Genomic DNA, 17216 nt, shown 5'->3' on the forward strand with positions numbered 1-17216 from the left:
ATGGAATTACAGTTGAGCTATTTCAGATCCTAAAAGATGATGCTGTGAAAGTGCTACACTCAATATGCCAGCAAATTTGGAATACTCAGCAGTGGCCACAGGACTGGAAAAGGTCAATTTTCATTCCAGTCCCAAAGAAAGGCAATGCTAAAGAATGTTTAAACTACTGCCCAATTGCACTCATCTCACCCACTAGCAAAGTAGTGCTCAAAATTCTCCAAACCAGGCTTCAACAGTACACGAACTGTGAACTTCCAGATGTTCAAGCTGGATTTAGAAAAGGCAGAGGAACCAAAGATCAAATTTCCAACATCTGTTGGAACATTGAAAAAGCAAGAGAGTTCCAGAAAAACATCTGTATCTGCTTTATTGACTATGTGAAACCCTTTGACTGTGTGGATCACAACAAACTGTGGAAAATTCTTCAAGAGATAGAAATACCAGACCACCTGACCTGCCTCCTGAGAAATCTGTATGCAGGTCAAGACACAACAAAACCAGATATGGAACAACAGACGGGGTCCAAATTGGGAAAGGAGTACGTCAAGGCTGTATATTGTTACCCTGCTTATTTAACTTATATGCAGAGTACATCATGAGAAATGCTGTGCTGGATGAAGCACAAACTGGAATCAAGATGCAGGGAGAAATATCAATAACCTCAGATATGCAGATGACACCACCCTTATGGCAGAAAGTGAAGAAGAACTAAAAATCCTCTTGATGAAAGTGAAAGAGGAGAGTGAGAAACTTGGCTTAAAACTAAACATTCAGAAAACTAAGATCATGGCATCCAGTTCCATCACGTCATGGCAAATAGATGGGGAAACAATGGAAACAGTGACAGACTTTATTTTTTGGGGCTCCAAAATCACTGCAGATGATGACTGCAGCCATGAAATTAAAAGACCCTTGCTCTTTGGAAGGAAAGTTATGACCAACCTAGACAGCATATTAAAAAGCAGAGACATTGCTTTGCCAACAAAGGTCTGTCTAGTCAAAGCTATGGTTTTTCCAGTAGTCATGTAAGGATGTGAGAGTTGGACTATAAAGAAAGCTGAGTGCTGAAAAATTGATGCTTTTGAACTGTGGTGTTGGAGAAGACTCTTGAGAGTCCTTTGGACTGCAAGGTAATCCAACCAGTCCATCCTAAAGGAAATCAGTCCTGAATATTCTTTGGAAGGATGATGCTGAAGCTGAAACTGCAATACTTTGGCCACTTAATGGGGAGAACTGACTCATTGGAAAGGACCCTGATGCTGGGAAAAATTGAAGGTGGGAGGAGAAGGGGATGACAGAGGATGAGATGGTTGGATGACATTACCGACAGATGGACATGAGTTTGGGTAAGCTCTGGGAGTTTGTGATGGATGGGGAAGCCTGGCATGTTTCAGTCCATGGGGTCACAAAGAGTTCGACATGACTGAGCTACTGAACTGAACTGAAGTGTTGATAATACTATATTAAAGATGAAATTAGATTTCTTCAATGTCATGTTATATAGTATATTGGACATATCATGACATTTCTTAAAAATGTCATGTTATGTTGTTTATAAGAATAGAGGTTTAAACTGAAATAGTTCTCGTTAATTTGGGACTCTATTCGCTGGATGGCATCACTGACTCACTGGATGGCATCATTGACTCGATGGACGTGAGTCTGAGTAAACTCTGGGAGTCGGTGATGGACAGGGAGGCCTGGCGTGCTGCGATTCATGGGGTTGCAAAGAGTCGGACACTACTGAGCAACTGAACTGAACTGAACTGATATATACTTGCTGGTTATATATTTTGTCATATTAACTTCACAAATCATTAAAATGTAGGGTTTGTAATTTCCAATAAAGATTGGCAACTGTTCTAAATGTCATATTCATATTTATTGCCTTCCTGCAGTCTCTCTTAAATGGATATGCTCTTGTGTGTGTGTGTTATTTGCTCAGTCATGTCCGACTCTTTGTGACCCCATGGACTGTAGTCCGCCAATTTCCTCTGAACGTGGGATTCTCCAGGCATGAATACTAGAGTGGGTTCCTTTTTCCTTCTCCAGGGGATCTCCCAAAGTAGGGATTGAGCCCTGGTCTCCTGCATTGCAGGCAGATTCTTTACTATCTGAACCACCAGGTAAGTCATGGTTGTGCTGTTGGTAAAATGCAAATCCAGCAGATGTCCACAATTTCTGTATCTTTGTTGGGCAGTTTTTGCCTGAAAAGTATTCCTATCCTTGAGTTTTATTCAGTCTTTATTTTATTTTTAAAAAATCTGTATTTATTTATCTGTGCCAAGTCTTAGTTGCAGTATGTGGGATCTAGTTCCCTGCCCAGGGATTGAGCTCAGCGCACCTGCATTGGGAGTGTGGAGTCTTAGCCAGTGAACCACCAGGGAAGTCCCGATTCAGTCTTTAGAAAGAGACGAGAGACCATTTCCTCTAACGGGGCTTCCCTAGTACCCTTACGTAGAATTAAATACTGTATTTCCTGGTCTACTTGTAAATCTTCTGCTAATGCTCCATCTATCACATTCTGTTACAAAATATTTGTTATAGATCGGCTTCCTCTTTTAAACCTGAGTTCCTTGAGGACACAAAACATGTCTCATTTATCTTTATATGCTGGTACTTAAAAGAAACCTTGGACATGATAGATACCCAGTGACCATTATTTAATTGCGTTATGTTGGTCATTTGGATGGTTCTGCCTAAAATGTTAAAAAATATTATTTGTATTTTACTAAATTTGATAGGCGTTCACTTTTCTTTTTTTCTCATAATGGAAGACTGATACAGTACCATGTTCAGAATCAAAATATATCATCTAAAAAGATCTGTTGTTATTTAAAATATCAATAAGAAAGCTGTGACCTGCCAGTGTTTTGGTATAAATATAAGAGATTTGGGGTTTTATGGATAGGTATATTTGTTAGGTTCATGACATTGTATAGGAGACAGGGATCAAGACCATCCCCATGGGAAAAAAATGCAAAAAAAGCAAAATGGCTGTCTGGGGAGGCCTTACAGATAGCTGTGAAAAGAAGCGAAAAGCAAAGAAAAGGAAAGATATGAGCATCTGAATTCAGAGTTCCAAAGAATAGCAAGAAGAGATAAGAAAGCCTTCCTCAACAACCAGTGCAAAGAAATAGAGGAAAACAACAGAATGGGAAAGACTAGAGATCTCTTCAAGAAAATTAGATATACCAAGGGAACATTTCATGCAAAGATAGGCTTGATAAAGGACAGAAATGGTATGGACCTAACAGAAGCAGAAGATATTAAGAAGAGGTGACAAGAATACACAGAAGAACTGTACAAAAAAGATCTTCACGACCCAGATAACCACAATGGTGTGCTCACTCAACTAGAGTCAGACATCCTGGAATGTGAAGTCAAGTGGGCCTTAGGAAGCATCACTACAAACAAAGCTAGTGGAGGTGATGGAATTCCAGTTGAGGTATTTCAAATCCTGAAAGATGATGCTGTGAAAGTGCTGCACTCAATATGCCAGCAAATTTGGAATACTCAGCAGTAGCCACAGGACTGGAAAAGGTCAGTTTTCATTCCAATCCCAAAGAAAGGCAATGCCAAAGAACGCTCAAACTACCGCACAATTGCACTCATCTCACACACTAGTAAAGTAATGCTCAAAATTCTCCAAGCCATGCTTCAGCAGTATGTGAACTGTGAACTTCCTGATGTTCAAGCTGGTTTTAGAAAAGGCAGAGGAACCAGAGATCAAATTTCCAACATCTGCCGGATCGTCGAAAAAGCCAGAGAATTCCAGAAAAACATCTATTTCTGCTTTATTGACAATGCCAAAGCCTTTGACTGTGTGGATCGCAATAAACTGTGGAAAATTCTGAAAGAGATGGGCATACCAGACCACTGGACCTGTCTCTTGAGAAACCTATATGCAGGTCAGGAAGCAACAGTTAAAACTGGACATGGAACAACAGACTGGTTCCAAATAGGAAAAGGAGTGTGTCAAGGCTGTATATTGTCACCCTGCTTATTTAACTTATATGCAGAGTACATCATGAGAAACGCTGGACTGGAAGAAGCACAAGCTGGAATCAAGATTGCTAGGAGAAATATCAATAACCTCAGATATGCAGATGACACCACCCTTATGGCAGAAAGTGAAGAGCAACTAAAAAGCCTCTTGATGAAAGTGAAAGAGGAGAGTGAAAAAGTCGGCTTAAAGCTCAACATTCAGAAAACTAAGATCATGGCATCTGGTCCCATCACTTCATGGCAAATAGATGGGGAAACAGTGGAAACAGTGTCAGACTTTATTTTTCTGGGCTCCAAAATCACTACAAATGGTGACTGCAGCCATGAAATTAGAGGACGCTTACTCCTTGGAAGGAAAGTTATGACCAACCTAGATAGCATATTGAAAAGCAGAGACGTTACGTTGCCAACAAAGGTTCGTCTAGTCAAGGCTATGGTTTTTCCTGTGGTCATGTATGGATGTGAGACTTGGACTGTGAAGAAGGCTGAGCACCGAAGAATTGATGCTTTTGAACTGTGGTGTTGGAGAAGACTCTTGAGAGTCCCTTGGACTGCAAGGAGATCCAATCAGTCCATCCTAAAAGAGATCAGTGCTGGTTGTTCTTTGGAAGGAATGATGCTGAAAAGCTGAAACTCCAGTACTTTGGCCACCTCATGTGAAGAGTTGACTCATTGGAAAAGACTCTGGTGCTGGGAGGGCTTGGGGGCAGGAGGACAAGGGGACAACAGAGAATTAGATTGCTGGGTGGCATCACTGACTTGATAGATATGAGTTTTAGTAAACTCTGGGAGTTGGTGATGGACAGAGAGGCCTGGCGTGCTGCGATTCATGGGATCGCAAAGAGTTGGACACAACTGAGCGACTGAACTGAATATTTGTTAAATTAAGTTCTGATATGGTAATCCTCAGTCATACCTTTAAGCATTTTACAAACATGTTTGGAAATGTAGTTTTTGAGCAAAGGAAATAAAGTATTGTATTTATCTGACACCTGAGCTCAAATGGTAAAGAATCTTCCTGCAAAGTTGGAGACCCAGGTTCAATCTTTGGGTTGGGGAGATCCCTTGGAGAAGGGAATGGCTACCCACTCCAGTATTCTTGCCTGGAGCTTCCAATGGACAGGGGAGCCCGGCGTGCTACAGTCTATGAGGTCTCAAAGAGTCAGAAATGACTGAGCAACTTTCATTGAAACTCTTTAGGAAGTTAAAAACATGATTGCAATATTTCTATTTTCTATTGGTTTCATTTGGCTTTTAGGGCATGAAGAAGATTAATTTAACTTGATTAATCAGTGGCTAATTAAAGAGTTCGTGAATTCTCTGGGTTCTTTTCTAGATGTAGTTGATTATGAAATTGAAAGATTATTTAATATTATATTTTAACTTCTTAATTCTTTTTTCTTCCTACCCAGTGTAGTGACTATGACTTGGAATTTGGAACTGAGTGTTTGCATTTGGCTCTAAAATACAGTCATATCAAAGCAAAACTTGTGGAAGGATCCCCTGACCTCTGGAAGGTAAGGAAGTTGGTGCTTAGCTCTGTATTGATGTGTCATTCCTGAAGATATGCTCTGCAAGTACTGACACTTTCCAGGTGCTTTAGAAAATAGAGAAGTCTAAAAACATTGGGCTTCATATCGGAACAGTATTTCCAGGAATAAAAGTATGTGTGTACATATACATTAAAGGTGTTAAGAGTCTCAGTGGGTTTTCTGATCCATCGAATTATGGTATCATTTCTGTTGCTCGGTTGCAAGAAAATTCATGTTGGGATAGTTTACTCAAACAGGTCCCATTTAGCCAGTAAGATTGTTTTGTTCACAATTTTTGTGTATGTTCTTGGTGTGTAATGTTTTTCTGTGTAGCCTTGCTCTCAGCTGGATTGAGGGCACCACTCTGCTTCTCACAGCAACAACATTTCCTTTCAGTCCCTCGGATGGTAGCTCCAACTTAATGTGTTATTGAAACACATATCTGCAGTAGTTTTGACCCAGTAGGCTTGGTGCCTGGAAGAACTCACCACCTCCAAGAGGCATTGTGCTCTTTCCCGTGGTCAGGCTTGACTGATTTCATGACAGACTTCTTTCTTTAGGAGGAATCAAGTGGTTGTAGCATTATCATACTGCATGTTCCTGTTGAGGCTGGAGTGCTTTACAGCGTGACTCTCCTGTGTTTCATTGGGTAGAAATGGGGTAAACTGAACAGTGTATTCTGAAATAGAATTGTAGGGTCATATCATAATTTTGAATAAGTACTGCTCCTTTGGAAATATTGGATGAAATCTTTATAAAGCATCCATCTAAATCTGGCTAGTAAACATTCATCCTAATTCTGAGCTAATATGAATCCAAAAGCATATTTCTTCATTGACATAAAAACAAAAAGAAGCCTTATGTGTTAGGTATTTTGTACAATCATGTGATGGGCCTTGCTACGTGCTAAGATTGTCTCATACTATTTAAATTGTTACAAGATTACAGGATATTGACATGCCTGATTTATTGCCTGGTAGAGAAAATTAATGCAGTATTATTGCTCTTTTAAGAGTTTCCAAATGTCACTAATCCATCAGGTCAATATTTTATTCTTTTTGTTTATTTTTTATCTATATATGACAGATGGTGATAAACATATTCATTGGGAGGATTAGGGTAATTACCAATTAGGTGTTTTGTGAAAGATCCTGACTCACATCACTATGCTATGCTAAGTCACTTCAGTCGTGTCCGACTCTGTGCGACCCCGTGGACGGCAGCCCACCAGGCTCCCCCGTCCCTGGGATTCTCCAGGCAAGAACACTGGAGTGGGCTGCCATTTCCTTCTCCAGTGCATGAAAGTGAAAGTGAAGTCGCTCAGTTGTGTCTGACTCTTAGCAACCCCATGGACTGCAGCCTACCAGGCTCCTCCATCCATGGGATTTTCCAGGCAAGACTGCTGGAGTGGGGTGCCATTGCCTTCTCTGACTCACATCACTACAGATCTGCTAAACTTAATTTACAGGCTATGTTAAAAATAAATAAATGAAACCTCAAGACATTTATTGCTACTAACATGTCAACACCCTCTGGCTTCTTTGCTCATTTTTTTTGAGGGGGCTGTGTTATTATCTGTTTCTCATGGGTATTCTGAGCCTTCTTTAAATGTGTGAAGCACCCTCAGGTCTTCAGGTAGAAAGAAAGCTCTTTGAATTTTCCACTTGAACTCCATAGATATACTTCAGTGCCTTTTGCATTAAATCTCAAATTTCACTGCTTCCACCAGCAACACAGAGCACGGTTTTAGTCCTCACACCTTGGAGCTTGCTTCCGTTGTATGTGCGACAAATGTCAGTGCGCTGAGTGGAAGCTGGCCTTTCCAAGTGCTTCTCTTCATTCCCTTGCTGAGTCATTTCACATGTGGTGCTGGGGGTTGAATTGTGTCCCGCTCCCCACTAGAAGTGACTCATTAGAAACGACCCTGATGATGGGGAAGACTGAGGGCCGAAGGAGGAGGGGGTGACAGATCATGAGATGGTTGGATGGCATCACTGATTGAGTGGACCTGAGTTTGAGCAAGCTCTGGGAGTTGGTGATGGACAGGGAAGCCTGGTGTGCTGCAGTCCCTGGGGTTGCAAAGAATTGGACATGACTGAGCAACTGAGCTGATAGCCAATAGGAAAATGTAGACCAAAAAAAAAAAAATTCAAATTTTAGGGGAATTTGCTGGCAGTCTTGTGGTTAGGACTCCACACCACTTTCACTGCTGAGGGTGCAGGTTCAATCCCTAATTGAGGAACTAAGATCCTGCAAGCCTTGCAGTGCAGCCAAAAAAAAAAAAAGAACGTTAACTGTCTTTCGTTATATAGTTTCTTTTTGAATATTAGTGTAGTACCCAAGGACCTTTGGGTAGTAATACATATATTTTATTTTTAAGGCTGATTTCAATGCATAAGCGTTGTTTTGCAAGTATGCTAGAAAAGTCATTTTAGTATTTGAGACCAAATTTTCTTTATTTAAAAAACCCCATTGTTAAGATAGATTTATTTGAAAAAAAGAATAAAGCACTTTCACAATTATTCTGTGTAAATTTGGAATGCAGTTATATTCCTCAAAGAAAGCGGGAAGGAATGAAAAATCAGCTATAGTAATTAGGCATCTTTCCGTTAATTACTGTTTTGAGTTTACCTTACATAGCAGACAGTTAAAGGGAATAAAAGCCTTTTCTCATCTAAATTGCAAATATTGAGTGCTGATTTCAGCTGTCTAGTTAACTTTGGGTTTTCATGGAAACAAATATATTTTATTCACTTCTTCTAAGAGAAGTGTATCTCTAAAACGTTGATTCTGCAGGTTGAGTTTTGCTCACTGTGTTCATTGCTCTATTGCAGCCGTTAGAACAGGACCTATGATGTGGCGGTATTTGAGATATATTTATTACATGAGCGAATGAGATCAATGCAGTCTTTCATTTGGTAAAATGCAGAGTCTGAAGCTTTAAGTGTCTGTTTACTACTTTTTTTTTCCCCCAGATGATACAGCTATATTTTGGATCAGTAACTGTAGTACTGGTTTTGGTTGGCATTGCTTGTTTTAGGGGTAATTTAACAATGTCATACTTGATTTTAATAGATTGGTTGACTGCTTGAGAAAAGTTCCATTTGTCATCCAAGTCAGCTACTACATTAGTTCTGAGTTGTAAGATATAGATTTTGGGCCAGGGTGGTTTACCTGCCGGGATCTAGGCATAGCAGGGAAACCTATTTGGGTGGAAGTGCCGTGAACCACTTAGCTGAACAGTTTTTGCACAAGTTTAGTTCGGAGATAATCTGGAGAAAAATTGTCCAAATTATTGATATGGAAAGGTATTAATTATTTCTCAAAGCGGGTTTTGAGACACTGGCATCATAATCATCTGAGCGCTTGAATGATAAGCTCCTAAGACCTTAGAGTACTTACTAATAGATTTTATTATTTACTCTCTTCTTGAGTTCTGTGGTGAAGGAAAAGCAGTTCTACAGTGCAATGCATCTGACATGTTCTGTTCCTGAGCTCACTGCGTGTGGTCTGAGAACTATCTGCTGTAGGACCGTGGCAGGTTATATAACAAGGAACAGGTTATAACTGCAAAGAGGCTGTATGTTCTTAAGCAAAGATCACGATTGTTCTGACATTCATGATGGTAGCCTCCAGGCTGTCAGTCAGTCATGCATTAGTAAAAATATTAAAAAGGTGAGCCTTATCTGAGGGTACACAGATAAACTCAATTCAGAAGACCCTCACTGTGAACTGGTCTTTGAGAATCATCTCATTTCAACTGAACATGCAATTTGGTAATTTTCAAATATATTCTTTTCCTTATTTCCTCCCACAAAAAACCCATTAAATAATAATTCTAATACTTGTATGTAAATGCTACCACATTTTCTTTGATATGATGCTTATATTAATAAGACTTTGGTAACAACTGCCACACAACAATTTACTCAAAGATTTAAAAACAGATTTTCAAGCATTTGTAGAAGTAAAATATATTTTTTTCTGAATAAACTGATGTTGTTATAATTTAAAACTTGTCAGTGTTGTGTGTTTATGGTTTCTCCAAAATCAAGAATTTCCTTGGGGGCATTATTTTATTGCTTTAACATTCCTTTCTTCTCTGTTAAATCTAATGAAGTTTATCTGTTCTCTAGGTGACCTACAAACGAGATCTGTATGCAGCTGAATCGATTATTAAGGGTATGTTTGGCCTTGTGACTGTCAGTTCCTGTGTTTCAAAACTGTAAGCCAGTTCAGAATTTCTCATGACATTTTAAAGCCCTGACTTCTCAGAAATATAAATCTTGTAGACCAGGGAGGTCTGTGATTTGGGTTTTTTGAAAAATAATTACCTTTATTTTATTTCCTGCTTTGAAATATCACTTATTATGACTTATGTTGGGGCTTCCCTGGTAATCAAACAGTAAAGAATCTGCCTGCGATGTGGGAGACCTGGGTTCAGTCCCTGGGTTGGGAAGATCCCCTGAGAAGGAAATGACAACCCTCCCCAGTATTCTTGCCTGGAGAATTCCATAGACAGAGGAGTCTGGCGGGCGGCAGTCCGTGGGGTCACAGAGTCGGACATGACTGAGCGACTATCATACATGCTTTATGTTACATTGGTTTAACTTTTATGAAGGAAATATTTTATTAATCTGAAAAAAGTAGGTGACATTGACATTTTAGAAGTGAAAACTGACATTTTGATTTGTAAATGTATTTTGTTTTTATTCAGAAAACTATTTCCTCTCAACACTTGCCAACACGTTACATTAGACAGCATCTTTTGCCTGAAAAAATTTTTTCTGAAAAAGAGAAATTGGTCTGAATGATCTTTAGTTCCTTTTAGTTTTGACAATGACTTTGATTTTGCTTTGTGATTTTAGGTATTATATATATAATAATCCTTGTCTCATTTTTTTAATCTCTCGTAGCTCAACTGCACAGAAGTGGTTTATTTCATAATCAATAAATATTTATTAAATGTGCTTGACACTGTGCTAGGAATGAAATGATGATGCACGAGATGTGTTCATTCTGTATTTTTGCAGCCTCCACAGTTTCCATCACAATTTCTGAACCTTGGCATTATTGGCATTTTGGGCTGGGTCCTTCTTTGTTCAGGGATCTGTGTTTGGCATCATAGTAGTTGCATGATCTCTACTTCATAGGCGCTGGCGGCACTCTGCCCTCCCTCCCTTCCCCGCTGTGACCATCAGTTGTCTCTGGACAGCACTGTTGTTGTTGCTGTGTATGTGTGTATACGGTCCTAGCCAAAATCAGAGGGGCCCGCCCCCAGTACTGAAGCAAGTGTGGTACTTTACAATCTGTTTGTAATTTACTCCTTCAAAACTAGATTAAGGACAGAATGATGTACTCAGATACTGACTGAGATGTGACCTTGATTGAAGTTGAAAAAAAAAAAAAAAACACTGAGTGGGAATTGTGAATGCAACATTTTTTAAAAAATCTTATTTTATGCAAAGCCTGTTCAGCAATCATCTGGCTTCACATTCAGAAAACTGAAATCTCTTCTCTGTGTGTGACATTCTGTATTTGTATTTTATCTTTATATTTTTTTGTGCTTTGACAGTATTGTGTTTCAAACTATTAATGTAATGATTTGGGCATCTGTGTGTATGCAAACAGATGATCTATAGCTATAAATCAAAATGTTGACACATATTTACATATGAGTCAGGCAATGTATAAACATGACTCTGGAGAAGATGCCTAAACCGTGATGTAGTTGGTTATGTTCTCAACAGAAGGAAATTAAAAACTTAGTTTGGTTTCTTTGTAAAGTCTTATCTCTAGTACCTAGGTAAAATGGAACTGATCTATTTTGCAAGAAGTTAGTAAATGGTTCAGTGAGGATTCAACACATTTCAATACTTTGCCTATATATTATTAATGTCAAGAGTAGGCTTTATCATGTAAAAGCCTACATTTTAAGTATAATCACAGGGGCTTTAGTTTTGGAAATTGTTTGCAGAGAGAAATTGTTTTATTTAGTTAACATGTTCTAGTATTCTACTTTTCCACCTTACTTGTCTCCTGAGAAACCTGTATGCGGTCATAAAGCAACAGTTAGAACCAGACATGGAACGATGGACTGGTTCAGAATTCGGAAGGGAGTACGTTAAGGCTATATATTATTACCCTGCTTATTTAACTTATATTCAGAGTACACCATGCAAAATGCCAGGCTGGATGAGTCACAAGCAGGAATCAAGATTGCAGGGAGAAGTATCCATAATGTCAGATATGCAGATAATACCACCTTAATGGTAGAAGTGAGGAAGAACTAAAGAGCCTCTTGATGAGGGTGAAAGAGGAGAGTGAAAAAGCTGACTTAAAACTCAACATTCAAAAACTAAGATCATGGCATCTGGCCCCATCAGTTCAGTTCAGTTCAGTTCGGTCGCTCGGTCATGTCCGACTCTTTGTGATCTCATGAACCACAGCACGCCAGGCCTCCCTGTCTGTCACCAGCTCCCGGAGTCCACCCAAACCCATGTCCATTGAGTTGGTGATGCCATCCAACCATCTCATCCTCTGTCGTCCCCTTCTCCTCCTGCCCTCAATCTTTCCCAGCATCAGGGTCTTTTCAAATAAGTCAGCTCTTTGCATCAGGTGGCCAACACTTCATGCAAATAGAAGGGGGAAAGTGGAAGCACTGACAGATTTTATTTTCTTGGGCTCCAGAATCACTGAAGATAGTGACTGCAGCCATGAAATTAAAAGACACTTACTTCTTGGAAGGAAAGCTATGACAAACCTAGACAGCATATTCAAAAACAGAGACATCACCTTACTGACAAAGATCTGTCTAGTCAAAGCTATGGTTTTTCCAGTAGCCATGTATCAATGTGAAAGTTTGACCATAAAGAAAGCTGAGCACCAAAGAATTGATGATTTTGAATTGTGGTGTTGAAGACTCTTGAGAGTCCCTTGGACAGCAAGAGGATCACACTAGCCTATCCTAAAGGAAATCAACCCTGAATATTCATTGGAAGGACTGATGCTGAAGCTTCAATACTTTGGCCACCTGATGCAAAGAGCCGATTCATTGGAAAAGACCCTAATCTTGGGAAAAATTGAGGGTAGGAGAAGGGGATGACAGAGGATGAGATGGTTGGATGGCATCACTGACTCAATGGACATGAGTTTGAGCAAACTCAGGGAGATAGTGAAGGACAGGGAAGCCTGGCATGCTGCAGTCCATGGAGCCACAAAGAGTCAGACCCGACTTAACAATTGAATGACAATTCTCAGAGAAATTAATCTGTCTGTATGTAAACAGATAATTTAGAGATTTACTGAAATCTTCAAATTGTGATTTATAGCAAGTCTCAGAATCTGACTTATTTTATGTTATTAGAGAAGTTTTTTTTTAAGCTTAATTTATTTTACCATCAGTGTATTTATATGGATTTCCATTTATAGTGAACTGTTCAATAATAAGAAACATATATAAGTAGTACTCTCACATTTCTTTTACAGTCTTTGACAACATAGCATTGAAAAATGTATAGTGAATCACAAATTTACTTTTATTCAAAGCAAAGCATTTTTGATACTCCTTCTGAGGTATAGAATTGGATTTGGTCATTGTTCTTTAATTTTAACTCTCTTAGGGTTCTATTGTGTGTGAAATTTAAAATATAAACTTTTCTAGGGATTAATGTGGTTAATAGGTAGATTGACTGATAAGTTTGTAAACAGCCATTTAAAGAGATATTGTACTTTTGTCACACAAGCTGGCTGAGCCCACCCAAGCCTGCTCTACCTGCTCAGACCTACTCAGACTATTAAAGTGATTACAGCAGTAACATACTTTATCTACATTTGCATATATCAGTCAAATAGTCCCAAACCTAAATTTGATTGAATAGACTGACCATATCATGGTAAAAGTTTCAATATGCTAAAATTTTCTAGGATGGAAAGCCCCAATGGCACCCCACTCCAGTACTCTTGCCTGGAAAATCCCATGGATGGAGGAGCCTGGTGGGCTGTAGTCCATGGGGTCATGAAGAGTCGGACACGACTCAGCGACTTCCCTTTCACTTTTCACTTTGATGCATTGGAGAAGGAAATGGCAACCCACTCCAGTGTTCTTGCCTAGAGAATCCTGGGGACGGGGGAGCCTGGTGGGCTGCCATCTATGGGGTCGCACAGAGTCGGACACGACTGAAGTGACTTAGCAGCAAGGGATTTCTAACTAAAATATTGCATTTATTTTCTACCATCATCCTTGATCTCATCTTTTAATATTTTTTAATTTTGTGGCTGGAGTATTTTAAAAATAATTGTGTTTTGTTCTCTCCTGATTATGATTATATAAACCCAAATAAGCTAGTGCTATAAAGAGGCCTTATGGTGTTTTATATAAAAGTGGAAAGAATAGGTAAAATTGATAATCATTTAATTTTTAATGGGCTTTAGTTAATATTACTTTAAATAGTAATATTCATATTTTTATGAACATTAATATTAATATCTATAAAATTCACATCTTTTCCAAGTTATATAATGCTTTCCATTTGCTAAGCACTGTATTTGAAAGGAACTTGATTTTTTGGAATTACAGTATCTCCTTTTCATTCAGAAATTTAGACTTTATTCTGAAAATAGATTTTTATTTTTAATATCATTGATCCAGGTGATTTCTTTCAATGTCAAGTATTTATGCACAATCAGCTACAAATCCCCATATGCCTGCTTTTTTATGTTTCATACAGTTTTTTAAAGAAATCATACAAGCTGGCAAGAAATTGAACTCTTTTTTACTTAGAACATCCACTGGATCATGGAAAAAGCAAGAGAGTTCCAGAAAAACATCTATTTCTGCTTTATTGACTATGCCAAAGCCTTTGACTGTGTGGATCACAATAAACTGTGGAAAATTCTGAAAGAGATGGGAATATCAGACCACCTGACCTGCCTCTTGAGAAATCTGTATGCAGGTCAGGAAGCAACAGTTAGAACTGGACATGGAACAACAGACTGGTTCCAAATAGGAAAAGGAGTACGTCAAGGCTGTATATTGTCACCCTGCTTATTTAACTTATATGCAGAGTACATCATGAGAAACGCTGGGCTGGAAGAAGCACAAACTAGAATCAAGATTGCTGGGAGAAATATCAATAACCTTATATATGCAGATAACATCACCCTTATGGCAGAAAGTGAAGAGGACCTAAAAAGCCTCTTGATGAAAGTGAAAGAGGAGAGTGAAAAAGTTGGCTTAAAGCTCAACATTCAGAAAATGAAGATCATGGCATCCGGTCCCATCACTTCATGGGAAATAGATGGGGAAACAGTGGAAACAGTGTCAGACTTTATTTTTTTGGGCTCCCAAATCACTGCAGATGGTGACTGCAGCCATGAAATTAAAAGACGCTTACTCCTTGGAAGGAAAGTTTGTGACCAACCTAGACAGCATATTAAAAAGCAGAGACATTACTTTGCTAACAGTGGTCCGTCTAGTCAAGGCTCTGGTTTTTCCTGTGGTCATGTATGGATGTGAGAGTTGGACTGTGAAGGAGGCTGAGCGCCGAAGAATTGATGCTTTTGAACTGTGGTGTTGGAGAAGACTCTTGAGAGTCCCTTGGACTGCAAGGAGATCCAACCAGTCCATTCTGAAGGAGATCAGCCCTGGGATTTCTTTGGAAGGAATGATGCTAAAGCTGAAATTCCAATCCTTTGGCCACCTCATGCGCAGAGTTGACTCATTGGAAAAGACTCTGATGCTGTGAGGGATTGGGGGCAGGAGGAGAAAGGGACGACAGAGAATGAGAAGGCTGGATGGCATCACTGCCTCGATGGATGTGAGTCTGAGTGAACTCTGGGATTTGGTGATGGACAGGGAGGCCTGGCGTGCTGCGATTCATGGGGTCGCAAAGAGTCGGACATGACTGAGCGACTGAACTGAACTGATTGAAAGTAGCTAAATATACTTTTAAGTTGGCTCTGGTGCTGAAAGGAATAGAATCAAATTACATGTGAATAAAACTGATTCAGTGTTACTGAGCTTAGGAAAACGCATAGTGTCACGTGTGCTTTATATGGAGAAACTAATGTTTTTGTTTTTAAGTGATTCTTTATTATTTTCATTTAAAATAATGACATTTCAAGTACATAGTTACTTTCAAGTCTTTTCAAGCATATTGCAAAGTACTTCAGTTTTGTACATCTGTGGTACATCCTCATCAGGTTTTTCTCACTAGTCAGTGATGATGCCATTTTATTATTAACCATGCTTTTTGGATAATGCAAAATGACAACTAAGATTTACATGGAAAGTGTAATTTTTGATGTGTCTGGCTTTTGACAATGGTATTTAATTTTCCAAATTTTCACATTAATACCATAACTACTTTGTAAATAATTCACTGTTTGTTCCTTACTGTCTTGAATAGTACTGACTGTATCTTACATGAATCTGTAAGGGCATTGGCGTCAAGCTTTAATTAGCAAGAACAAGAAGTCTGCAGTATGATTTAATAGCAGTTTGTTTTCCTTTGAATTTACTGGAAAAAATGTAAGTTGGAAAATTAATATTTGGGTGGAGATTAGATAAAGTGAAGTTTGCTTTTTTGTTTAACTTTATAATTTCCTTAATTTGTTATTCAGTTCAGTTCAGTCACTCAGTCATGTCCGACTCTTTGCAACCCCATGAATTGCAGCACGCCAGGCCTCCCTGTCCATCACCAACTCCTGGAGTTTACTCAAACTCATGTCCAGCGAGTCGGTGATGCCATCCAACCATCTCATCCTCTGTCGTCCCCTTCTCCTCCTGCCCCCAATCCCTCCCAGCATCACAGTCTTTTGCAATGAGTTAACTCTTCGCATGAGGTGGCCAAAGTACTGGAGTTTCAGCTTTAGCATCATTCCTTCCAAAGAACACCCAGGACTGATCTCCTTCTGAATGGACTGGTTGGATCTCCTTGCAGTCCAAGGGACTCTCAAGAGTCTTCTCCAACACCATAGTTCAAATGCATCAATTCTTAGGTGTTCAGCTTTCTTCACAGTCAAGCTCTGGCTTATTCAAGCATAAGCAAGTAAATCTGTCATATTCAAAATCTAAGGTCACAATGAGGTATTAAGTGACTAGCTAAATAAGACTTGATAACAGACAAAAGCCAGGCAGTTATGCTTAACTCTGATGTAGGTAGGAAAAAAGTAATAAAAAATGAAAACATGATATTTGTGTTTTAATTAACAATACAATGCATTTTATATATATCCTGATGAGTCACTAGCCTTAGAAAATTGCATTTCCTTTAGATTTACTTCTCTTAATTAAGAAAGAATATATACTTTGAAAAGTATTGCATCATTTACTTGGAAAAAAGTAATATCCTTGCATGTGAAAATGTGCAAGAGATAAGATGTCACACGTCTGCTCTTTATTTTTAGAAGCAAGGTAGGAAACTTCATTTGAATTCAGTGACTCATTTAAAAATGTGGTTAACATCTGATATAAAATGTCTTTTAAAAAAGTCTGCCTACATACCATTGTTCTCCAGGTAAAACATACACAGTTGACAAGAAAGCTGACTTTGAGGAGCCCATTTCGACCTTTCAGCATGGGTCTCTGTGTTTTCCTTCGCCAGTCCGTATTTACTGTCCCTGTTGTCCACTTGTCCTGTAGTCATGACTTGGTGACTGCTTCTCCTTGCTGCC

The 17216-nt window shown here is 39.0% G+C and overlaps 1 protein-coding gene across 6 annotated transcripts in view; it reads left to right on the top strand.

Moving 5' to 3' along the window:
- CRPPA (CDP-L-ribitol pyrophosphorylase A) overlaps positions 1–17216 on the top strand; it is a 468932-nt gene that overhangs the window by 103316 nt on the left and 348400 nt on the right. For all 6 annotated transcript variants that reach the window (XM_070369770.1, XM_070369771.1, XM_070369768.1 and 3 more), the window contains 2 exons: positions 5421–5525; positions 9677–9722. In XM_070369770.1, the coding sequence (XP_070225871.1) occupies positions 5421–5525; positions 9677–9722 (151 nt within the window). The remainder of the gene's footprint in view (positions 1–5420; positions 5526–9676; positions 9723–17216) is intronic.

The sequence above is a fragment of the Bos mutus genome, chromosome 4 (genome assembly GCF_027580195.1).
Source record: "Bos mutus isolate GX-2022 chromosome 4, NWIPB_WYAK_1.1, whole genome shotgun sequence".
Classification (NCBI taxonomy): Eukaryota; Metazoa; Chordata; class Mammalia; order Artiodactyla; family Bovidae; genus Bos; species Bos mutus.